This window comes from Artibeus jamaicensis, unplaced genomic scaffold, assembly GCF_021234435.1.
Source record: "Artibeus jamaicensis isolate MK-2021 breed Jamaican fruit bat unplaced genomic scaffold, CSHL_Jam_final contig_471, whole genome shotgun sequence".
In the NCBI taxonomy this organism is placed as follows: Eukaryota; Metazoa; Chordata; class Mammalia; order Chiroptera; family Phyllostomidae; genus Artibeus; species Artibeus jamaicensis.
In genome coordinates, this window is record NW_026521850.1 from 6,171,598 (window position 1) to 6,196,599 (window position 25,002).

Below are 25,002 nucleotides of genomic sequence, written 5' to 3' on the forward strand. Positions count from 1 at the left end.
CCGGGCGTAAATGCCACCTCCTCCAGGCAGCCCAGGCTTCCTCCTCTGAGCTCCTTTGGGCCTGACCCTAGCTGCTACCCATGACTAACACCATGGTGGGCACATAGTGGGCACTTACTGTTTGCAGAATGAACAAGGGACAGCCCTGGGATCGTCTCCCAGGCCCAGCGAGCACTGCTGAGGGAGCGCTGCCTGTGCGCCAGGCCCAGGGCTCAGCGATCTAGGGCTCTGACCTCAAAGTCTCGAGGTAGCCTAGCTAGGAAGGTACCGCCTTCCACAGGGTGACCGAGGTGGAGGGGACTTGGTCACGGTCTCGTATCATAGTTCAGGGTGAGCAGAGCAGAGTTTTGACCCCTGGGCCATCTGACTTCAGAAACACCAGGAAAACGCATCCTCCTCTCGGCTGGGCTGTCTGTTGTCCCCCAAGGATCTTCCGCACATGGACAGGGCAGGAGCAAAGTGCGTGCGGAAGCAAGCCCCCTGTTCCCTCTGGGCTCAGAAACCTCAGCCCCAGTGGCCGTGCTGTGCCCTGTGCCCTGCTGAGCCTCAGTTTCACTGCCCGAAAAAGAAGAAAATGACGGCAGCCAGCGCCGTGCTAGGGGAGCCAGCTTCTGTGGCCATTGAGATCTGCCCGAATCCCAACCGCACAGTCTTTTGGGGCCAATGATCTTACTTCATGAGGCTTCTTTCCTCATCTGCAAAGTGGGACCACTGATCTCGCGGAGCTATGAGCTCCACATGGACTGCCTTGGCCAGGGCCTGTCTCCTGAAGGGTTCCCTTGGTGGGTGGGTGGTTAGGGTGATTGTTTTCATCTGTCTCTGCCCCGCGGCTGCCAGCCAGCCCTGGACAGGGTGGGATGGGAGGGTGGAGTGCCTGGGGAGACAAGCCTGGAGCCTAGGCCCTCCCACCCCACTGCCTCCCCCTCCCTAGGGCCCCCCACCCAGCGACAAAGCTCATGGCACTTCCTCTCCCGCCTGGCAGGCCGCCTGGCCCAGCCCCTTCTCTAAGGAAGCGCATTTCCTGCCTCCCTGGCCTGGCTGGATGAGCCAGGAGCTCCCCACCGCTGCTGGTCAGTCCCCAGCCCCAGACCGCGGCTGCCCACACGAGCCCAGAATCCTCTTCCCGCTCATCCCTCGGCCAGCAGCCCTCGGCCCGGCCCTGCGCCCTGTGCCCACTTCTGACCAACTTGGCCGTCACCTTAGAAGGCTGGAGCAGGGACAGCGTCGCTCCGGTCGCCTGCTCCCTTTGGGTCCCCGTGTGAGCCCACGCCGGCTCCCAAGCCCGCCCGCAGCTCTGCCCCTGGACACTGGATAACGCCCTGCGACCAGAGCCCCCGGGGGACAGCATGGACCACAGCACACGCTTCCTGGTCGTGGCCCTGCTGCTGGCCGTCGGCAGCCTCAGCCCCACAAGTAGGTGTTCAGGGACCCGGGGTGGGGAGACCAGGCTCCTTGTCCCAAGCTCATGCCCTTGGGGGCTCATGTCCTGGGAGGTTGAACAGCCCACGGCAGAGGCCAGAGGGTGACCAACCATGCTGGTTTGGCAGGACCAAGAACTTTCAGTCCTAAAAGTCTCAGGCAAAAAGAGGTGAGTTATTTACCTTAACCCTGGTCTCTGGACTCTGCCCTGCCAGTTTCTCTCCAGGAAGCCCAGGCCCTAGCATGCTGTGCAGCCCTGGGAGAGTCTCCTGCCCTCTCTGGGCCTTATGTCTCCCATCTGAGGAATGTGTGGGAAGGAAGGCACAAGGCCTCACGTTTGGACTCGGGCTTTAGGCTGTGGTTACTTCCTTGTGGTGTGATCTTGGGGAACGACCTTCCGGCCTCGGAGCAAAGTGGGGATGGTAGCAGACTCCTCTCGGGCTGCTGGGAAGGCCGGTGTTGAGGCAATGCTTGCAGACAGATGTCGCGGGCAGGCTGATTATTTCTGCGTCGTTAGAGTTGTTCTGTAATTAGCTTTGAATCCTCCACCCTCACCTTCCCTGGGTCCTGTGAGTGGCTCAGACCCCTCTGAATGCAGTGCTCTCCTCTGCTGTCCCTGCTCTGCTCCCCAGGAAGCCTGCAGGATGGGGGCGCAGTCCAAGACCAGGGCTTCTGTGGGTGCTCTGCAGCCTGGGGGCTTTTCCAGGGGTCGTGGCCTAGGCTGCCTTCAGAAGCTGACCAGATAAGGGGCCATGAGGAGCCGGGGACTCCCAGCCCCTCGTCCCACTTACTGTGGCCTTGCTGTGCCCTGTGGATGCACCCACCTGAAGCCACAGCATGGCCCTGTGGACACCCCTGCAGCCGTGGCGCACCCGGGAACTTCCTAAAGCAGGGGTGTCCAACCCGCAGCCCATGGGCCACATGCAGCCCAGGACGGCTGTGAATGCGGCCCAGCACAAAACTATAAATTCACTTAAAACATTATGAGATTTGTGTGTGTGTGTGTGTGTGTGTGTGTGTGTGTGTGTGATTACGTGTCACCATGTATTTAATGTGTGGCCCAAACCAATTTGTCTTCCAGTGTGGCCCAGAGACGCCAAAAGGTTGGACACCCCTGCCCTAAAGGATCTGGGGGGCGGTGAGAACGGATTAGCAGCATTGGCCTTCCCCTCCCTCCTGATCCCCACCCTCCATAGCCTTTCAAAGTCCCCAGTCCCTGGTCTCTAAAGTTCTCCCTGCTGCCTCACTGATAGACAGGAAAGGGAGCCTCAGACACTCAGTAACTTAGCAGGGATTTGACCCCAGGCCCGTGGGTCCCTGGAGCTCTTGTTCCTAACCACAGGCCATACAGCTCCCGGTCACCTGGCAAGATGGCTGCCACTATTGTCCCATTTTATAGGAAGGGAAGTGGAGGCTGTGGCCAGCCGCGTTCACACAGCTCGATGGGGGCCCTCCCTGAGCTCCGCAGGGGCCGCCCTGCCTTTCTCCCACAGCCCCCACATTTCTAGCTTGCTAACACTCTCTCCTTGATGTGGTCCATCAGAGGAGGGTCCCTGAAGACCTTTGGGGTCTGGTTTTATTGGCTCAAGGGCAGGGTGGGCTGACAAAAAAATTACCCGCAGGGGTGAGGGGTTGAGGGCGGCGCCTGTTCATTTCGTGGTGTAAATGTTCCCACACGGCTGATTTCGAGCTACCAGCGCCCCAGACTCACTTGGAGTCAGTGGGAGGTGCCCAGTAGGGGACCCTTATCAACCGTTTCCATCACACACATACGACAGACGTAGACAAGCTCGAAAACGCAGATAATGGTGAATGGAATAAAGTTGTTAGGAAGTAAGAACTTTGATATGTATTACCTTTTAGAAAATGCATGTTATTTAATTGCAAACTTATGAAGTTTAATTTTTCATAATGGCTGTGTTTAACGGCCTGTTGCAAAACACTCCTGGTAATTTATCAACCGGCTCCTGCGAGCAGGTACTGACCCCCGGTGGTCATAGGGTCCCAGGGTGTTCCCATTCCAAACCATCCAGCCCGACTCCCTTACAGTCTGGGAGACGGGGGCCTGCCGGGGCAGGGGGGGGCAGCAAGGGGCTTGGCCAAGGCACGGACTCAGACCTCCAGACTGGGGGAGAAGGGGGGGTGACCCGAGCCTTCCCATTCAGGTGGGAGGAGGTGCAGATGGGTGCAAACCAGGCTCAAAACCAGGTCCGGCTTTCTGGGAACACAGCTTGACAGAATCTCTCAAAAAACTGTATTTGTAAGAGCAATGCAGCCTTCAGAAGTCAGGCCTAGAGTTCCTTGCCCAGCTCTATGAAGATATATGTCCCCTGAGTAGCCGTAACAAACACCCAACAACTGGAGACCGCCCAGATGCCCAGCAGCCTGGGCCCCATTAACCGGATTCTGATGCAGTGGACGACCGCACAGTCGTTATTGAGAAGCAGCTGGACCCCGTCTGCCCCGCAGTGGACAGACATCGGGGCCGTGCCGTCAGCTGCTCGAACAGCCGTGATTCATTTCTTTACGAGTGAAAGAAACAGTGACTACGCGCAGCACACGCAGAGAAAACCCTGTGGTCGCTCGTCCTCTCTCGAACATCCGGATTTTCACCTAAGACACACTTTTTTGTCATGTTGGAATTCTTTTCAATAACAAGCACTTAGAGACTTTTTAAAAGCAATTTAACTATATATTCACTTTAGTCTGTTCCTCAAAGAAAATGTATAAGAGGGGAAAATTGTTAGCATGCTGGGGGATTGCTTACTAGCTTTTCTTTTTTAAAAAAAGATTTTTAAAAAATTTTATTTTGAGAGTGAGGGGAAGGAAGGGAGAAAGAGAAGGAAACATCCGTGTGTGGTTGCCTGTCACATGTGCCCAGTGCCCAGGCATGTGCCCTGACTGGGAATCGAACTGGCGACCCTTTGGTTTGCAGGCTGGCGCTCAATCCGCTGAGCCGCACCAGGCAGGGTGGATTGCACACTAGCTTTTTAAGGTAATTTTGATGCAGGGGGATTCACATTCGGGCGGCTTGTGTACCCTTCTTACGTCCCAGAGGCTTCTGTGTTGTCGTGTGGACCCCGTGACCATCCCATTGTGGTTCTGGAACAGTTTCTCCCTCCAAGGCACCCTCCATCTTTCACCTCACGGAGTCCCTATTGTTGCATAGTTAGGTGGTTTCCCCAGCGGGGCTAATTATAAATACCACCTCCGTGCACATTTTTGGTCCACGCACCTTTTCCTGTGTTTCGTAGTATTTCGCTTGGACGGAGTCCCAGAAGCAACGGTGCGGGGACTCGTGGCCCGCGCTGGGCGGCTGGGATCAGAGAGTTTCCTGAGGGTGGACGCGGTCGCTGGAGGATGGGCCAGAGGCCTGACTTCGGGTCCCTGTGCTGCTGGCCGCCTGCGTGGGGCTCTGGGACCCTCTGGGGAGGGGTTAGTGTCACAGGACAGAGTCCACAAATGTCTGCGTCGTAGAGGCTGCATTGCAGGGCAGCTTCCCTTTTGCCAGGAGGAAAAAGAGGCTGGAGTGGGAGCTGCGGGAGCCAGGAGAGGTTGGGTCCCTGAGGCCCATTCTCACTGCCATTAAGATTCTCTCTCATCCTGACCTGAGTGGCTCAGTGCGTTGGGTGTCGTCCCATGAACTGAGGAGTTGCCGGTTGGATTCTCAGTCAAGGCACACGCCTGGGCTTCGGGCCAGGCCCCTGGCTGGGGGCGTGCGAGAGGCAACTGTTGGATGTTTCTTTTGCACATCAGTGCTTCTCTGCTTCTCTCCCTCTCTTTCTCCCTCCCTTCTCCTCTGTCTAAAAACAAATACGTAAAATCTGAAAAAGAAAATTCTTTCACCTTAGCCAGACAGATGGTGACAGTAAGACCCTGAGGGAAAGAGACACCCATCTCTCAAGGTCACAGACAGGTCAGTCTGTGCCCTCTGACAGGCTGGGCCCTCTGAGGACAGGCCTGGTCTGCTTGCTCAGGGTCCTGGGGGGGGGAATCTGGGCAAGAGGGAGGGAACCCCTCTTCTGCGTCTGCAGCGCGCCAGGCAGCTCCTTGTCTCCAGACCCCGTTTATAGCAAACAGGTCCAGAGTCCAACCCCAGGCTGCCTGCTCCCACACCCAGCTTCTTTTTCTGCCCCTGGGGCAGCCTGGTGTGGGGGCTCGGAGAGCGGATGGCCCTGGCTCTGGGCCCTGCTCTGGGCTCTCTCTCCGAGCTCCAGGCCCGGCTTTGGGGTCTATCAGGCTGCAGAGGACCCTCATCCAGGGCTGAGCTCACTTCAGTAACTGTGATAGGGGTGGCGGGAAGAGCAAATAAAACAGCCCACACTGGCTCAGCACTTGCTGGGGGCTGGACACTGCTCTAGGTGTGTTGCGTGTACTGTCAGACCGAACTTCACAGAGGCCTGATGGAGCAGACACCTCCCGTCACCCCCATTGCACAGCTGAGGAGGCTGGGGGCACGGGCCCGTGGAGGAATTTGCTCGAGTAATGCAGCCCAGATGTGAGCAGCTGGGGCGTGAGCCCTGGGCCTCACCACTGCACCACACTGCCTCAGAGAAGATGACGAGGGTGTCTCTGTTTGCAGACCTTCTCACCATGGACATGCAGTCCCTTTCCTGCCCCTACCATGGCCCTCCCATCTAGAGCCCAGCTGGATCAGTTCTGATGGGATTTTACAACAGGGTTTTGAAGGATGAATAGAAGTTGACTAAGTGGTCGAATAGAGGAAGACCATTGGTTTGGGAAAGGGCAGGGCAGAGGCGATGAACAAGGTCTGTCTGGAAGCAAAGCTCGCCTCTCCCTACGGACTGGGCATAACTGTGAGAGCAGCTGCGGCCCCTGAGCAACCCTCATGTATCAGGAGCCTGCTCAGCCCTATGCACGTATCATCTCACCAAGAGCCTCACCACCCGCCGAGAAAGGTGTAAGGATCACGTCATCCCCATTCTACAGATGCTAGACCTGGGCCGTGGACAGGAAGCTGGACGACAGCAGAACCGGGATTGGAACCTTTGGCATCTGTCAGACCCCTGCACTGTTTAACCCCACTCTAGGTGTGGAGTGTGGCCCTGCCCCCGAGGCTTTGGGAAGTTACGGGAAAGACTGGAGGAAGGAGCCTTGAGGCCCTGCTGGTGGCCGTGCCTGGCGTGGGGGTTGGGCTGGGAGCTGGGAAACCTGCGAGGGTGTAACTGAACCCTAAGAGGAACAGAGGGTTGCTGGGTGGATGGGCGATGGGAGAAAAAGCCAGAAAAGGCCCCGTCATGAGGGGTCTGTCCCGGTATATCCACAGTAACCACAGAATACGCACTGGGTGCCACTCTTTACACGGGTTGCGCATGACGCTGACACTCGGCCTGCGGGTGCTGGCCTGTCTGGGTCCAGACGCAGGCCCTGCCACTCAGTAGCTGGGTAGCCTTGGGCTGGTTGTCGCTCCGCCTGAACCTCAGTTTCCTCGTGTGTCAAACGGTCGTAATAACAGCACCCACTCCGTCGCAGGCTGCTGTGAGGGTCAAACGACAGAGCTGTACAGGCCTTGACCCCGCCGTACCTGGTCCCAGCGAGCATGACAGAAGCTGTTTGGCAAACAGGGAAAGTGAGGCTCAGAGGAGCCAAGCTTTTGCTCAAGGGGATCAGCTTTTTAAGAGGCAGAACTGGGATTCGACCTGAGACATCGGGCCCAGAGCTGCTTTTCTTGACCGTAATCATTGGTGGCCTCCCAAAGTTCCCAAGGTGGCCCTGGGTTCATGGGTCAGAGAGGAGGAGGAAGGGGACAGGGTGGGACGGTGACTCTGGGTCTCTCACTAGGCCAGCCGGTCACCCAGGCTCCCGGTGGCGCCTGCTCCAGCTCAGGTCCCTGGAGGCCCTGGAGTTTCCCGTGGTGCCAGGGGATTGTTTTCTGCTCTGTCTGGGCCCGCCTCCGGCTCCAGGAGACAGGCCGGGGCGTCGCACTCCCTCCTGTCTCCCCATTCTCGTCTGCGGGGTGGGGGCAGCCAGGATTCGAACAGGCCCCAAAATAAATGGGCCTCTTATCTGATCTCCCAGCCTGGCCTGTTATCTGATCATTACATAATGGCCGTGCCGCTGACGGCATGGAGGAGGTGGCCCCGGCGGCCCGGCAATCCGGCAATCTGGGAGGAACTGGGGTTCCTGGAAGTCTGGGGAGGGGGCAGGGAAAGTCCGAAGGGAAGGAGGAAGCCACTGTGCTAATCTGCAGGCCAGACCCTGGGTCATGTGGGGAGAGCTGCGTCCCAGGCCCAGCCGGGTCAGCCGCGGGCAGTGGGACTCCGACACCCTTAGCCTCTCCGGGCCTCAGTCTCCCTGTCTGTAGAGGAGGGGCTTCGACTTACTAGGTAACAGCCAAGAAGTGTGTGTTCACTGAGGGGCTTAGTGGGTCCGAAGGGGGTGGGACAGGAGGAGACAGTGCCAGCCCAGGAGTGTGCTGGGCAGGGGGAGGGGCCGGACTGAGACGTGGGACCCTCGGAGAGGCCCCTCTCCGGCAGGCTGCCCGTGCCGCCCCTCACTGCGCCTCTGCCAGACAGACTGTCCTCCCCAGTGCCCGAGTCCATCACGGAGAGGGATCAAAACGACCGACCCCTGGATGCTCCTTCCCGTGAAGTCATCCCTCTGTGCACTGTGTGGCTCTCTCCCAACTGTCCTTTCACAGACAAGGTGCCCAGAGTCTCTCACCAAAGCCAGACAGCCCGGCTTCAGGGGCTTTGATGTTAACCAAAATGCCACATTACCCAGGTGTTGTGGAGTACCTGGCACACAGGTCAGGTCCAGGGCAAGGACTCACACGCCCTGGGCCCCCATGGCCTGTGCCCCATGGTGGCCAGATGCCTCTGTCCTGAATGCATCCTTCCCGAATTGTCGCTGGGAGCTGGGGTTGTAGGGCCCAGCAGCCAGCTCACATCCTTTGCTGACCACTGGTGGTCCCGAGCCCAGCAAGGCGGCAGAAAGGTGGGGAAGAAGGCTGGCTCATTCAGGACGCGGCCCAATAGCCCGGGTTCAGAAGAAGCCTCCCTGCCCCCTGCTCCGAGCTGGCGTCGGCTGGACGTGTGTGCAGTCCCTCCGTGCCCGGCTTTGATCTCCGAGAAAACAGGAAGTGAGCGCGACAAGATGGAGACACATGCTTCCAAGCAGTCTCCCCTTCTCTGTCCACCTTCCCTCCTCCAGATCCCCCGTCCTGCCCCCCCAGCACATTCCTTAGGCCGAGGTGTAGGGGCCTCATTTCCTCTTCCTCCTCTGCTGGGTCAGGGTGAAATTCCACTGCCTTCCCTCGGGACCCGCACTTCCCGTGGCCCCGAGGCAGCTCTGGGGCCCGCCTGCCGCCGCCCTGCAACCTGGGCTCACTGTCTGGGGACCAGGAGGCCCTCGTCTGTCCTTGGCCCATTCCTCGCGGCCTCCCTGAGGCACAAGAGGGGAAGCTGCATCTTCGATCTCAGCTCTCACCTCCCTTCAGTGTGAACCAGCCTGCAGGCTTGGGTGCATGATGTGTGGGCCCTGCCACCCGAGTGGGGTTGCCCTTTGTCGTGAGTAAAGTATAGAATGCCCAGTTCAATTTAAATTTCAGGTGTCCAATGAAAAAAATTTTTAGTACAAGTGTATCCCATGAAATATTTGGGATATACTTATGCTTTCAAAATTACTCATTTTTTTACTTATTCAAATTTATTTGGGTGTCCTGCGTTTTATCTATCGACCTGACACCGAGGAGCCCTGTGCATTCAGGCAAGAGACTTCTTCTCTCCGAGCCTCCATTTCTTCATCTGGGGAGCGGACGTCGTGATACTCATTTCGCCGACGGCCGTGAGGGTGTGGTACAGCCCCAAGCCGCGCCAAGAGCCCAGCAGGCACTCAGCAAGCAGGAGCAGTTGCCATGGCCTGGCCCTCACCTGGCCCTGGCCCTGGCTGTGCTTTTCTGACAGGTGTCGCACAAGCCGTCCACTGTGATCTACAGCCCGTGGACCCCGAGGTGACATACTTCACAAGCCAGGTTCCTAACGGCTGCGTGGCTCACGTCCCCAATGCCACCGTCCAGGTTCACATCCTCCTCCTGGAGTTCTCAAGGGTGAGTGCCTGAAGACAGGGTCGGGCAGGGACTGAGAGGCAGGCCGGGGGCCAGCGGGGTGTGGGGGGACTTCCTCGTGCCTGTCCCTGCAGGGTGGGCAGGCTCTGCCTCAGGGCCCCTGCCGGGAGGGTGGCCCAGGCATCTCACAGGGCCTCTAGAGGGTGGCACTTCTGGGCGGCGCGGAAGGTCTCACTGGGGCAGTCCTCTGGACGGCACCACGAGACCCAGGTAGGGAGGGCTGGGTTTGGCCGGAGACCCAGTGGGGAAGAGCCAGGTGGGCGGTGCAGCGGACCAGGTGAGCTGCTGTCGGTGTAGCCCCAGTGACCGGGGCTTCTCACAGACATAGCTGCGCTCTAGGCAGCTCGGACTTTGAGAAAGCGCTTCCTCCCTCAGTGGGGCCCAACCTCCCTCCCTGAAGTGTCCTTCACCAAACATCTGGGACCTGGTGAGCAGCCACTTGCTGCCAGCATCAGAAACTATTCCCCCGCCATGGTCCCTCCTCCATGAGAACCCCCCTGAGGTCCACCACTCAGATTTTCTAGGTCCCTCTTAGTAACACACCTATTAAGTGTTCACTATGTGCTAAGCACTGTGCTAGGCCTACTGTGCACCAGGAAGTGAGTTCAAAATCTTAACCTATCCAATCTCCCAAGAGCCCATCTGGCCCTTTCTGTTATTAGCCCCACTTTTCAGAGGAGGAAACTGAGGCAGGCCTAGAGCGGTGAAGCAACATGTCCGAGGCCGGAGTCCCCATGAGATTCCCCGGGACAGGCTGTCACCTGGCTCCCCACAGGATCTCAGTGTTCAGACGGTGTCTGGTGCTCCTGGGCCGGTGGCCACACCTGGCAGACGTGGCCTCAAGTCCTGATAGTGACTTTAGTGGTGTCAGCTCAGGGTAAACGTGTGGGCAACTTGCCCCCGAAACTGTCACGTTGCCCTGCATTTGTGTGGTGATAAGACAGTGCCCAGACCACCAATATCGGGGGGCCTGCTCCCTACCGCCCTGCCTGCTGTGAGGACTGTGGGCCTCGATAATCTCCAAACTGCAGATAGTGCCAAACACACGTTCTGTGGTTTTCGTAGCCATTGTAATTTTTTTCAAGTTTGGCGATGATATGGAGAATAAGAATGGCCTCTGGGCGTTCGTTCTGTTTGTTCTGACGTTCAGGTCTCTGTGCCCCCTCTGGTGACAGGGGTCCCCCACCTGAATTATTTCACAGCGAGCTAGAGTCAGAGAAAGGCCCCCTGCCAAGTACCCAGGTCTGTGGGGGGCAGATGTCGGGACAGACAGGCTTCCTTGGTCAGTGCAGGGCAGGGGTGCCCCAGCTGCTGTGGGACCAGGCAGGGCCTCCTGGAGGAAGCAACGACCGTAGTGACGGCCAGGAGCTCGCTGAGGGAAGAAGGTGGGGGGAGGGGGCTGATGGTACAGTGAAGGCACAGGCAGAGAAGTGGACCTTGGTGTGGTCAGCGCATGGTTCATGGTGGCAGTAGCCTATCGGTCACCTCCGGGCAGGGCTGGGCAGATGGAAAGACCCTGTCATCATCCTAAGGACTTTGGTTTTTATGCTGTGGGCAGTGGCAGTCCCTGGTGGGTTTTGACAGACATGGCGGGTGCCACTGTGACTCAGGCCATCGCAGAGGTCATGGCAACAGAATCTCCCATCCGAGCTGGGCCCCTTCCAGAGAACTCAGCCTGTGGGACATCTTGACCCAAGGAGCCAGCCCGCAAACCCCAGCCCTGCCACGCCTCTGCAGGTCGCACACCGTGCTTCCCTGCATGAGAGGGCAAGGGGCTGCAGGAGAGAGCCCGGGTGCCGGTCCTGGATCTGCCTCTGGCCAGCGCCTCCTCTCGTGCCTGGCACACTGAGGGGGCTCCTCCTCCCCACTCCCCGACAGACACACCTTGCTTGTGCTCAGGGACTCACCAGAGAACGATGGAGTAGCAGAATCTAGGTGGGGCCTGGCCTGTGCCAAACATGTGAGTTGAACATATGAGTGAATGAATGAATGGATGAATGAATGAATGAAAAAATGAATGCACTGCTATGGGACCTGGAGGAAGGGGTTGAGAACATGGGCTCTGTAGCCAGACAGCCTTCAGATTGAATTTTGGCTCCCCCACTTATGGCGGCACGACCTTGGAACACCTCTCCAAGCCTCGGTGTTCCTGTGGGAAACTTGGGGACACTAGGCCCCCACCTCTCAGGGCGCTGTGAGTGCTCAGGGGGACAGCGGCACAGGCCTTCCCAGAGCCACGGCTCGCTATCCGGCAGCCGCACTTGTTATTATAAAGGCTCCTCTTTGGGCCCCATGTCTCACCTGTAAATACCCTCGTTTTGCCAGGCACGATCTACAGAACACCTCACGTCAGTTATTGCCATCAGGTAGCTGAGGCAGAGGCTGCAAATTTCTTTTCCGAGGGGGCACCTGATGGAGCCTCACAGCCTGGGTGCTCCTGGCCTCCCTGGTCCCACTAGGTCCTGCCGCGGTGACACTGAGGGACCGGCGATTTTCCTGAGCACACCTCCCTCCCCAGGCAGCTCCCGAAATGGAGTCCTCGGCCCCCCAGGCCCCCCAAATCAGTCCTCGTCAGGTGTCTCCTCTGTGCCCAGCCTGAACTGGGCACTGATGGTGCCCAGAGAAAGCACGCCCAGCCCCTGCGCTCGGGCCACTCCCAGGACAGGGGAGGCTGAGGTGGGCGTCAGCAGCCCTGGTGTTGAGTGACGGAATTGGCAATGGAGGGCTGTGGTTCCCTTGTCTAGCCAGGTAGAGAGGGAGGTCAAGGGCATTCCAGGCAGAAGGCACCCCATGAGCAAAGGCAAGAAACACACAGCGGCAGCGGTAATGTGAGCGGCGGCCATCTCAGTTTGCAGCCCAGTCCCTCCCGACCTCTGGTTGCCTCCTTCAAGCCTTGGCAGAGAGACTCGCTTTCCCTCCCATCCCCGCGGAGCCTCGGAATCCTCAGATTTCCCGTGCGTGGGCGGCAGATGGACTGTGGCGGCCAAGAGCCTCAGGGAGGAGAGATTCAGTGTGTGTTTGTGTGTGTGCTGGGGAGGTTTACAGGCAGACAAGGGGGCTGCTAGGCTGGGGCTGTGTCTTGCTGGGTCCCCGAAGGGCAGGCTGGAGTCCGGATTCCGGGAGGGGGCCAGGGTCACATCCTGACCTGTGGAGACAGGAAACCAGCCTGGTGTCTCAGCGGTTCCCGCCAGGCTGACTGTACCGACTTGTTGTCCTTCTGAAAACCCCAGAGGGCCAGGCCAGAGCTGGGCAGCCGCTGATTTACCCCACTTCTGGGCAGTCTCGGGGAGCACGCCACACCCCTCCACGCTGATGAGCCCGCTGGGCTCTTACGCTGGCCTACCGCTGGCCGGATGGGCAGGCGAGGCTGCTCAGGAAGGAGGAGAGCAGCAGGGGCCCCGCCTTCCTGGGAGGAATGTCCTGGGAGGCCCTGAAGGGGTGTGGGAGGCAGTGGCGCCCTCAGACCTGGGCAAAGGGGGATCCCGCCCGGACCCCACGGTTAGTGGCCCTGTTTGGCCCTCTTCCGGCTGCGGGCACACAGGACTCCAGAGATCCCTGCCCGAGTGCACGAGCCTATTCCTAGAGTAACGTGGGGTGCTTTCTTGTCCCATCCCCCGGAGGGGACACTGCATGGCTGGTGTAAGCTCCCCTCGACCTGAAGGGTGTCATGGTGACTATCGGTAGGGGGTGGGCATGGTGGAGCTTGGCATCCGGGACGGGCTGTTACATGCATCTGTGTGAAGAAAAGGGGTGCAGGCTGGGCCATGGGTGACCATTCGTACCCTTGCCCCGGGCTTGTCAGGGGCAGGCTTGGCGGAGGGGTCAGACAGGCTGGGCAGGGCTGCATCTGCTCCCTCACTGCTGCACCCCCAGGGTCCAGCTCCGGGTCAGCCTGGGAAGGAATACTGGGTGGATGGGTAGATGGGTGGATAATGGAAGGAAGGAGGACGTAGACACACACAAAAACCTCTGCCAGTTGGCCATCCCCAAGGGGTTAGTGGCGTCACTCTTGTTCATCACCGGTTGTTTGGGGGTGTTCGTCTTGTTCTCTGCCAAGTTCCTGAAGGACAGAGTTGTGCCTTCTTGCTGTCCCCCTTTGAGAGCACAGAAGCCCTAGCTGGTCCCAGTTCTGGCCTCTCGGATGGGCAGACGAAGGGGGGATGGGGAGGGCACAGGTTGACCACAGGCCCTCAGCTGGGGAAGGTATCATTCTCTCCTGGGGGTTCTGGAAGCCCACTCTTCTGGACACTTGGCTGGAGATGGTGACTCCTGGATGTCAAATGCCAGAGCCCCTGGGAAGCCGTATGGAGCCCCTGGGAGGCCGGATGGAGCCCCACAGCCACACTGACCCCAGCGTTTTCCTACAAGGGTGGGGAGACTGAGGCTCAGTGCAGTGTGACCGACACGTGGCCCAGTTCCAGCTGCCCGCTGCCCAGCTCCAGCACTGACCACCCCAGGTCACAAACCATGGCAGCTCTGGGTGAGTGGGCAGTCTGTAACTACCTGGGCACTGGACCACCCGCGTTGCAGTCGGAGTCTCAGTGAATCTTCACGAGTCTAGGAAGTGGCCCTGGCCAGTGTGGCTCAGTTAGAGCATTGTTCTGTACACCAAAAGGTTGCAGGTTTGATTCCCGGTCAGGGCACAAACCCAGGTTGCAGGTTCGATCCTGGGTTGGGGCATGTATACGAGGCAACAGGTTGATGTTTCTCTCTCTGTCCCCTACACCATCTCTTCTCCTCTCTGCAAAATCAGTAAGCTTGTCCTTGGGTGAGGATGAAATGAAAAGCTTGTGGGTTCGATCGGGTGCGTGGGATTCCCGGTACGGACGCATATAGGAGGCAACCAAGAGATGCTTCTCTCTCCCCCTTCCTCCCTCTCTGAAAGCAATGAAACAATATCCTTGGATGAGGATAAAAAAAAAAAGAAAAACCTAAAAAAAGCCTATGAGGTGGGCATATTGTTCAGCCCATTTTCCAGATCAGGAAACCGAGGCCCGGGGTCACACTCAGGCTAATGACTCAGACTGCCTTTGAATACAGGTCGGACTGGCTTTGACCCCTTCCCCTGCCACCCTGGCTGCATGTGCCCTCTGAGGCTGCGGGGGTGGACACAGGGATGTCTGGCTCCAATCGGCAGGCTCCAGTCTGGCCCTAGGAGGGTGGGAGCCGCAGGCAGCCCCGAGGCTCCATCCTAGAAGAATTGCTGGAAGCAACTTTCTATAAGTGGCTACTAGTGCTCAGGCCTCCTCACCGAAATCCCCCGTTCCCGCTCCTGACCGCCAGGCCAACAATGGCATCTGTGGGACACCGGCACAAAAATAGAAACATGGTCTCCCGCCCACGCGTTCAGGGTGGGGGCCGGGGCAGACCCAGGCTGACCCAGCTTGCGGAGCTGGGGGTTAGGGCTGGCTGGCCTGCCGGACCCGGCTGGGCTCTCAGAATTCTCAGGGTGCCTTAGGAACTGGCTGCTTGGGGGTGGGGGGCAAAGCAGGCCCCTCTCTTTGCCTTTGTGCTTCGGGCTGGGAGGGGAGAGGGAAGTCAGTGCGTGTGAGTGAGTGACCGTGGCGATGAGTCAGGGCCCCAGGGTAGAAATGTTTGCTGTGGAAACCTGGGCTGGGATTTTCTGGTGAGCAGCTGCATGGACTCAGCTGGGCCCGGGGGCTCAGAGACCCCAGAGAGCCCTGCTCTCCGCCCTCACTGCATGTCCACGCTGCTGCCCTGCTCTGTGGCCCTGGCCCATGACTGCTCTCTGGGCCTCGGCCCCACCCCTTCCAGCCTTCACATCTACAGGGAGGGGCTTGGCTACAACTGAGTCGCCAAGCCCCTTCCTGGGTTTGGTGTGAGAGCTCTGGGAGAAGAGCGGAGTGTGATGTACCAAATGTCCCAAAGGTACAGCCTCTGGGTCCCCACCCCCTCAGCATGACCCGTCCCTGACCTCCACTTCTCTTTTTGGCTTGCTTTACCTAGAGCCCCAACCCGGTCCTACCCCTGCACCACAGACCGGGAACCCGAGGGACAGAGGGACAGGGACATTTGCAGAACAGCAGCAAGAATGGATGCTCTGTGCCCTCTGTCCCCTGCAACTCTGCCTGTGGGTGTCCACCTAGGCGCAAAGGATAAGACTCCAGCCCCTGGGGCCCACCTGTCCGCTCTGCGGAGGTCTCGGCGTTGACTGCTCTGGGGAAGGACAGGCAGCAGGGTGGTCCAGGCGAGCTGCCCGGAGGTCCCCGTGCTGTGGGCGTGCAGGCTGACGTGCACGGCCTGCCTGGCTCTGCCCTGCTCACTGGCACCTCCCTTGGCAGCTTCCCTCTCTGAGGTTCACCTGCCGCATCTGTGGAAATAGGAGGACACCGGACCCCACTTTTGGGAGAGCGTGGGCAGCACGCCCCACGCAGGGCCAGGCGTGTATTAGGCTGGGCTTTGGGAAATTACTGATATTCAATTGTGTATTCAACAGCTTGACTGAGATAAAACGTGCCCACTTAAAATGTTCCACGGAGTGGGTTTTAGGCAGAGTTGTGCGCTCACCTCTGGTCGTTCCAGCTAACAGGGCACTCGGAGGTCACGGTAAGGAAGCTGGGTGCGCCGATGTCAAAGGTTCTGGCAGGGCGCTGTGCGGGGCCTTCCCCCACCACCGAGGGGGTCTCCGTGCACTTCCGACAACTTCAAGTGGTGCTCACCAGGCCGGAACAAAGTGTCTGTTCTAATATGTAGGTTTGTGTTTCACATTTTGCCAAAATATGATATTAAATCCAGTATCATGTTTTATCACTTTACTTTTAAAGTGTGTAGAATGCCTATTTTTAAAAAATTGATGAAGCAAGAGATTTCAAAAACAAAAAGTTATAAACCCATTAGACAGTACTAAATCACAAAAAATAGGAGCTTATACAAATGTCAGTTTCAAATGTTCATTCTACTCTAAATTAGCGTAAGAATAATTCTTCAAAAACAAGCAGCCGAAATAGCTCACTACAGTGAAAAACAGTCATTCGTGAAACATGGAAAGTGAAACATTATTTGCTCTTTTGTTTAATGGAGCAAACCTACAAACAGAGAGTGTCATGACTGAGTAACGGAAATGTTTCTGGGCAGATTTTTCCAGCGGCTGAAACGCTCTGTCAGGCTCTGTGACATCGGCTGGGGACACAGCCAGGGGATAATTAGAAGTTAAATCAGAAAATTTTCCACTGATCTCTTCATCTTGAAATCTCTCTCTCCTTTTTGCTAAGTGTGAGGAGGTGTTTGGGGCCAGGCTTTGCTCGTTGGGAGAGAGTGCCGGCTTCTGATCGCAGCTGCAGTGACGGTTTCGGTGAAGTTTCTCTTTGTCTGGCTCAGAAAGTCTTTGATGTTCTTTCAACAGAAGCGTGGCCCTGGCAGATCACTGTGTTCTCTTTCCTTCATAGGAATTAGGAAGCATACGTGGTTGGGCAGAATAGCGTTTGAGAGGAGAGGCCTGCCCAGGTCCACTTCCCAAGCCTCATTCTTTCTTGCTGTGTGATCAGGGGCAAATGACTCCACCTCTCTGTGCCTCATTTCCTTATCTGTAAGAGACATAACAACGGTACCTCTCTCTTAGGGTCGTTGTGAGGATTAAGCGGATCAATAGGTAAAGCGTTTGGAAAGGTTCCAGCACCCAGTGAGCACTGTGGAAGTGTTAGACATTATTACTATTGGTTGTTGTTCTGGAAGCATTCTAAATACGTATACCATTTAAAATTTCACTGCAGTAGGCATCTCTCAAGACAAAAATGATCTTCACTTCACATTCTTATAAAATATCAAAGTAATGGTAATATATTGACAAAAATAGGAGCATTTCAGTACCTTGAAATACTCAGGCCGACAGGAAAAGTGCAGCCGGGGAGGGGTGGCTGCCTTGAGCCCGCCGCACAGGGTCAGAGAAAAGGCACGAGCTGCTCTCTGGGTCGCAGACGCTGGCAGGCCTGGTACACAGCGGGCGCTCAGCAGAAACGACAAAACTCGATCCGCCCTTGGATGAAGTTCCGGCTCATCACAGTGTTTTCTCTTTGCTTTTGGGTTTGCTGAGGTGAATCTCCTTCATTCACTCAGCAAATATTTTCTGAGCACCTCCCGAGAGCCAGGCTCGGTGATCCCCGAAAGGCCGTGTGGGGAGGGCGGAGTGAAAGCTCAGGGACGGGGTCCTCCCTGAGGACCTGGGGGGCAGAGTCTACATTTCTCTGGCTAATCTGTGTGTGTGTGTGTGTGTCTTCCCCCGCCCCCCACCCCCAGGATAGTTCGGAGCTGAAGCTGACTGTCAACATGTCCAAGCAGAATGGCGTCCAGCCCCGCGAGGTGCTCCTAGTCCTAGGCGTGAACCAGACCGTCTTCCTGCGGCTGCAGGCCCCGGGAATCCCGCTCCGCCTGGCCTTCGTGAGTGTGTTCCCTCCAACTCCGGGCTGAGCAGCAGGGTCTGGGATAAAGAGCTCAAACCCGCAGATGGGATTCAGGTGGAAGGGCAACCCTGGCCAACTCCATCCTCTCGCGTAGCCTCGGTTTTCCCTCCTGTCCAGTGGCAGAACTGGACTCTGTGAAATCCCACGAAATAATCTCGCCCCTGTCTTTGAGGAAGTCATAAGACATGTGTTTGGACACATTTAAGTACGGAGAAAAAGGGTCAGGAGGAAAGCTGGCAGTGCATTAACAGTACTGACGGCTGGGAAGCGGGGTTAGGAGAGACGTTTATTTTGTTCTTTGCGCTTTGTTGATTTCACAAGACTTGCTCTACTTAACATGGCCTGCATTAGAGAAAAAATATTATTATTATGTTTTAATATTTTATTTATTTATTTTTAGAGAGAGGGGGAGAGAGGAAGAGAAACATCAGTGTGTGGTTGCCTCTTGTATGTCCCCTACTGGGGACCTGGCCTACAACCTAGGCTTGTGCCCTGACCGGGAATTGAACCAGTGGTTTGCAGGTGGGCGCTCAATCCACTGAACCACACCAGCCAGGGCAAGGAAAAATTATTTTTAAAAAAATCAAGTTTTAGCCCCGACCAGCGTAGATGGGTTAGCTGCAAAGGTGAAAGGTCACCAGTTTGATTGCAGGGAAGGGCACATGCCTGGGTTATGGGCCGGCTCCTGACTGGGGGCCTGTGAGAGGAAACCAATGGATGTTTCTCTCCCTCTCTCCCTTCCTTACCCTCTCCCTAAAAGTAAATAAATAAAATCTTTTTTAAAAACTCAAGTTTTAAAGCAGGGACTCACAGCCAGGAGGCTCAGGGCTACCTCTTCCACGTGGGAGGCCGCAGGAGTTGACCCCCAGATGTGAGCCACTGTTGTTTATAACCAGAGAAAGCAGGGTGGTGTTGGGGGGGACCGATGATGGCAAAGATAACAAGGGGGAGAGAGACACAGAGAGAAAAACAGAAATGAAAAAAGGAGGGTCTGTGTGGGAAGGACAGACAGACACAGTCAGGGGGAGAGGAGCTGGAGCCCCAAGGATACAACTGGAGTCAGGCCTCCTGGGAGGCAGGCCTGGAGACAGAGAGAAGTTGAGGGGAGAGTCGGGGACAAAGAATCCAGACTGGCCTCGGGGACACCATGGAGACAGACAGAGCTGGCCAGCAGGAAAGCCCCTGGAGGGTGGGAGTGCCAGAGGCCAGCCAGGAGGGTAGAGATGGACAGATACCATTCAGTACTTCCCTCTGCTCCCAGTGGGGGAAATCGAGGCCCCTTAAAAGGCCAGGCCTGGCCATGGCTCCTCTCCCTTCTTTCCTATCCCTCGCTCTCTGGAGACAACCCAGGGGATCAGAGCTCAGCAGGAGCTCTAAGCTTCCCAGGGGACGCAAAACATGCCCTCTGGCCGAAAGCCTAAGCAGCCAAAGGCTAGGGCTTTGGCCATGCCTTCTCTGGCCTTCCTCCTGGAGCAAAGAATACGGGGTGGGAGAGGGGACTGTAGTGGAGGCACCATTGGAGCCTCTCTCGGCCTGGACCTGCAGCTTCCTGGATGCCACTGTAGGGACCACAGCCTGGCTGGGAGCTTGGGGCTCTGGGCCAGACCCAGTGCCAGGCAAATGGCAAACACCTTGCCTCTTAGTCCCTGTTACATCCCCATTTTGCAGACCTTGGCTCTGAGGGCCGGAGCTGGGAAAGGTCCTCCTACCCTCTCCAGCTCTAAACCACGGCCCCATCCCTTCCGTCATGGCTGGCTTCCTCACCCAAGAGCACCTCTTTGCCCCCTTGTTAAAGTCCTGCTCCATTCGAGGAGGACCATTCTGTGGTGTCTTGCCTACCTCCACGGTCAGGAAATCCCCCTGCGTGTCTAGCCTGAGACCCTCGTGTTGCTTCGGCGCCATGTCCCTGGCTTTGGAAATGGGATGCAAAGGAGCTCTTGGGTCCAAGTCTCCAACAGCATCCTCAGACTCCTTTGGCTTCAACAGAGCACCTCCAGCAGGAAGCCTTCCCCGTTTCCTTCGCCCCAGCCCACGAGGGTCTCTCCTGAGGCCTGGGCAGCGGGGGCAGCGAGGTGTGGAGCCCGCTGAACTCCCATCCCTGTCTAGGCAGAGGATCTGTCCTGCTTGCTCCTTTATTTCTTATTAAAGACTATCTTCTGTTTCCTGTTGTTTCAAATGACTTCCTTTCGTTCATTTATTCATCCACTTCTTCTTTCCGCCCTTCCCATGTGCCAGGCATTAGGGTGAAGCCGACATGTTAGGATCCTGAGCGCTGGGCCTAGGACCTGGTGCAGTCAGACAAATACTCCCCAGTGCCTACTATGTGTTGAGCACCATGTAGGGATGGGCAAGGCCGACAATTGTCCCTCACACATCCTTAGAGTGTGGGTGACACAGACAGTAGCCACTGAATGTCGTAAGTGTGAGTAAAATGAGTGTGACTAGGGAGGGGTGGGGTGGTGACTTTGGGCAGGTAGATGAACATGGATATGTATCCATCCAGCCCCCCCCCCCCCCCCCGGTGTCGAAGGGAGATGGGGCCGATCTGGCTCTTGGGGGCCCTAGTGAGGGGCTTCTGGGCTGACTTCAGATCTGCCGGTCTCAGCATTCCCAGCTCTGGCCGCCTCTGCACAGCCTGCCAGCTGCCTCTGCACATTGCCTCCTGACCTGCTGCACGGGGCAGGGGACTCAGGCCCAGCAACGACACCCTGAGCCTCTGTGTGTCTCCCCAGAGCCCCAAGCACGTCTTCCACAAGTCTCCAGGAGTCGACAGCATACATCTGTCAAACATCACCACCAAGAGCCAGTTCCTCAACTGGGCAGACGCGAGAGGTGCCATCACCTCTGTGGCCGAGCTGAATGACCCCCAAAACATCTTCCTCCATCTGGACGCAGGTCAGCTTCCTCAGCAGCTTCTCCGGGCTCAGGACCTGAATTTCTCTGGCCCATCCCTCAGCTGCAGACACTAAGCCCCCTGGGGACGCGGTTTGCCCCAGACCCTATGGAGCAAGTTAATACTTTGTTGGGACAGTAATTCCCTCTTCACCAAGTATTAGTTTGAACCACGTGAAATTGCTACCTGTCAGTTTTTTGACCCAGAAAAACAGCACCATATGATTTATTGTGCACCTGCTATGTGCCAAACCCTATGCTAGGCATTTGAGGACTCTGTGGGGACAGACCCAGTCCCTGCCCTTCTGGAGCTGACACTGTGGTGGGGAGATGACAATGAACATGTACACAGATAAATAAGTTACATAATCTCGAGGCGCGGTGAATGTTGTGAGAAAGATACAAGTGGGACCAGCTGCTGATGGTCGCACGGCTTCATCCCTAACAGGTGCCACTGTCACACTTTCTGTGGACGCTGTGTTGACAGATGGGGAACCCGGGGCTGGGGGCCTTGCATGAGTCACTGGGCAGTGAGTGGTGGAGGCATTTGAACCGAGGTCCTCTCAGGCCCCCACTTCTTGCCTGCTCCATGCTGCCTGCCCGGCCTGTAGAGTGGGCAAGGGTGGGCCTCTGTGTGAGCTGCCAGGGAGGGCACTGAGGTGCGCTTGTCTCCGCAGCCCCGAGGTCACCTCCCCCCTGCAGTCCGGAACCCCACAAGGATATGGGCGACACGCTCGAATGGCAGCCACACGCCGGGGCCTTGGTCCAGGGCTGCCGCTTGGAAGATGTGGGTGGCCACAAAGAGGCGCACATCCTGCGAGTCCTGCCGGGCCCCGAAGCCAGGTAGGGGTCCCTGCTCCCTCCCCCAAACCCCACCCGTCGGCACCCTTAAGCCCGGCCCTGTCCAAGCCTCAGCCCAGCCCCTGACCAGGTAGGAGCGTGGTAGTTATTTTCAATCTCTGCGCCCCGCCCCTGAGCCCAAGCCCCGCCCATTTCTTCATTCACTCGACACGCCCACATCGCACCAGGTAATAGCGCAGCCCCTGCTATTCAACCTCAGATCTCCTGCCGCCCTGGCCAGCAGCCGTGGGGCACTGCCCTACCCCGCTGTCCCACCAGCAGGCGCTGACCCCGCGCTCTGTCTCTCTGCAGGTCCCGGACGGTGAATGTGAGGGTGGAGCTGAGCTGCGCTTTGGGGAACCCCCACTCCGTGCTCATCCTGCAGGGTCCACCCTACTTGTCCTGGTTCATCGACACCAACCACACCATGCAGATCTTGGTGAGTTTTGTTTCCTGACCCAGACAGCCTCGTGCGGGCCGCCCAAAGCTGGTGAGAGAACCCAGACGCCCTGCACCAGCACCTGAGCTTCCACACGGACTCATGGTACTTTGGCCCCACCCTTTTCCTCTGTTCACTACCTGCTCTTCCTTCAGACTGGCACCTAGCTGCCACCTCCTCCAAGAAGCTTCCCATCATCCCTTAGGGAGGCCCTTAACCCAACCCACAGGGTCAGGGAAAGTTCCTAGAGAAGCGAACCCCACGCTGAAATGAAGGGCAAACAGGCGCCAGTAGAGAAGGGAGGTGGCCCAGGCAGAAGAAGCAGCAAGAGCAAGCGGGAGAGCAGCCAGCACTGAGGCTTGGCAGGACCCTGTCTGGGTTGCGGTGTCTCGTCCAGGCTGTGTGCCCCCTGACTGGCTCCCTGCTCTGCCTTTCTTACCCGTCGTTAGACCACTGGTAAATATTCCTTCAAGATCTTCCCAGAGGAAAACAAGAGTAACATCAATCTCCCCGACACACGCGAAGGACTGCTGGAGGAGGCCCGGAGGCTCAACGCCAGTGTGGTAGCGTCCTTTGTGGAGCTGCCTCTGGCCACTGCCATCTCTCTCCGGGCCAGCCGCTGTGGTGAGCGCCCGGCCCCCTTCCCTGGCCCTCTTGCCTTCCTTTGTCCTTTCCTTGGGTCAGTTGCCACAGTGTGCCAAACACCACCACACAGCTGTGTGAGTTTGACAGGGGGCACTGGCCCGTGGGAGACCCATTTCCCTTCTGTGCAGCAGGGGGACATGGGCTGTAGCCAGCTGTAGACATGCTCAGTGCCTGGCACGCAACAAGCCCTCAGTGGCTGTCCAGCTAGCTCACCTCTGCTACCCCACAGGCAGCGAGCGGCCAACCTCGCCCACACCTGCCAGGACCACCCCTACCAAGGAGAGCTGCAATCAGAAGCTGCTCATGGACCTGCTGCAGCCCAAGTGCACCAATGGCACCATGACTCTGGGACTCAAGAAAAATTACATCTTGGTAAGGGAAACCCTCCCCCTCTGGCCTGGCCCAACATGGGCAGGCTGGTTCCTCCACCAGCCTGAGAATCTTGGGCTCCTAACCCTGGCAGGGCAGCAAATCGCATCCCTCTGCAAACTTTGGTTTTCCCACCTGTAAAGTGGGGTTGAAAAGGGCACCCACCTCGTGGTGAGAGCGGAGTGAGGTCTGTTGCCCTGAGCCAGGCATGGTGCTCAGTGGCTCAATAGCTACAAGGTATCTGTCCTGATTCATTCCAACTGCGGGTGGGGCTGGGTGCTCACTTAGCCCACCTGCACCATATTTCCACCTCAGTGAAGAACAAAGGTACTTATTATCAAAATAACACAGGCTTTTCTTTGTGTTTCTTTTCTTAATGTGGACAAATTAGAAAAGCAGCAAATCTCAATCTCTCCACCCAAAGACAATGGTTACCAGCATTTTGGTTTGTTTCTTTCTAGTGTTTTCTCTGTGTCAGTCTTTTGTTCTGCTGTGTGTTCCCTTTTGTCGGCCCAGCACCCTGCTCCCTCTGTGTAAGTCTTACGTGGTGGAATCGAATGCACCCATCTCCCGCTCTATCCACGTAATGTATTTTCAGAACTCTGACCCAGGCACTTGGTATCATGTCGAATGAGCACATGTTATTCCCTCATATGGATGGGCCATCGTTAACCCCTCCCCGCCGTGTTATCCATTTCCTTTGCTTCTAACTCTGTGATATTATAAATATGCAGAAAATGTCATCGTGCATGATAAACTTCTTAAAATACGGGGTTATTTTCTTAGGATAGATTTCTATATTAGTGAGGTTGCTGGGTCAAAGTGAGTGAACTTTCTGGAAGTTTTTTTTTTTTCTTCTTATTTACCATTTTTTTAAATTAATTTTATTTAGTTATTTTTCAAGTACAGTTTTTTGTCTATTTTTCCCATCCCAGCCTCCCCCGCCCCTTGCTCCCCACCTCCCTCCCATTTCCACCCCCCTTAGTTCTCATCCCTGTGTCCTTCCTATTTGTTCCTCCATTTCTGGAATTTTTGACACATGCCAACAACCCAGTCTCCGAAAGATGATTCCAGTTTTTACTGAGGATTTCTGAGCATCGTGACACTCTCTGTCTTTAGGCTGTTGTTTGTGTTTTGAAACACCTTTGCCCATGTGAGCAGTGGCATGTGGTGTCCTCCTTTTAACTTACACTTCTTTGCCTAGCGGTGGGTGTGGGCATGGCTCCACGGGACTGACAACGGTCTAAGGCTCTTGATCCCTGTGGCTTGATATTTTTCTTGATGATTTTTAGAAGCTTTTTACATAAAGAAAAATTTGGCCCTTTGTCCTTCATCCTTTTTTTTTTTTTTAAGAGTTCATTTATTTATTTTTAGAGACAGGGGAAGGGAGGGAGATAGGGAGAGAAACATCAGTGTGTGGTTGCCTCTTGCATGCCCCCTACTGGGGACCTGGCCTGCAACCCAGGCGTGTGCCCTGACTGGGAATTGAACCAGTGACCCTTTGGTTTGCAGGCCGGCATGCAATCCTTTGAGCCACACCAGCCGGGTGTCCTTCATTCTTATCAAAATAATTTCTCCCGGTCTGGTATATTTCTTGAAATTTTTGCTACAGTGGCTTTTAATTTTTTGGATATTTGAAAATATTGGGTCATTCCAGCTGCCCGACTTGCCCTTTGTGATTGCTTCTGGTGTTTCTGAGGCAAGAAATCTTGCTGCTGGAGCCTCGACAAATCACCCATGTTCTCGGGGATTTTAGAACGACATCGAACTCTGGCATTAATGAAGTCCACATGGGACTTTTTTGGGGCAGGAGACACAGCGACCTGTGTGAAGCCCCATCTGTTGCCCAGCCCTGCGGGGCCTGGGTGAGCACATCGTCACCCACCCATCTTTGG

The 25,002-nt window shown here is 56.6% G+C and overlaps 1 protein-coding gene across 1 annotated transcript in view; it reads left to right on the forward strand.

The window, feature by feature from the left end:
* The first annotated feature begins 1,007 nt into the window (after positions 1-1,007).
* Positions 1,008-25,002, forward strand: part of ENG (endoglin) — a 29,892-nt gene continuing 5,897 nt past the window's right edge. The window contains exons 1-8 of the mRNA XM_037156047.2: positions 1,008-1,413; positions 9,345-9,487; positions 17,759-17,899; positions 20,655-20,817; positions 21,492-21,657; positions 21,967-22,093; positions 22,543-22,717; positions 22,968-23,110. Coding sequence (XP_037011942.2) covers positions 1,347-1,413; positions 9,345-9,487; positions 17,759-17,899; positions 20,655-20,817; positions 21,492-21,657; positions 21,967-22,093; positions 22,543-22,717; positions 22,968-23,110 — 1,125 coding nt within the window. The 5' untranslated portion in view covers positions 1,008-1,346. The remainder of the gene's footprint in view (positions 1,414-9,344; positions 9,488-17,758; positions 17,900-20,654; positions 20,818-21,491; positions 21,658-21,966; positions 22,094-22,542; positions 22,718-22,967; positions 23,111-25,002) is intronic.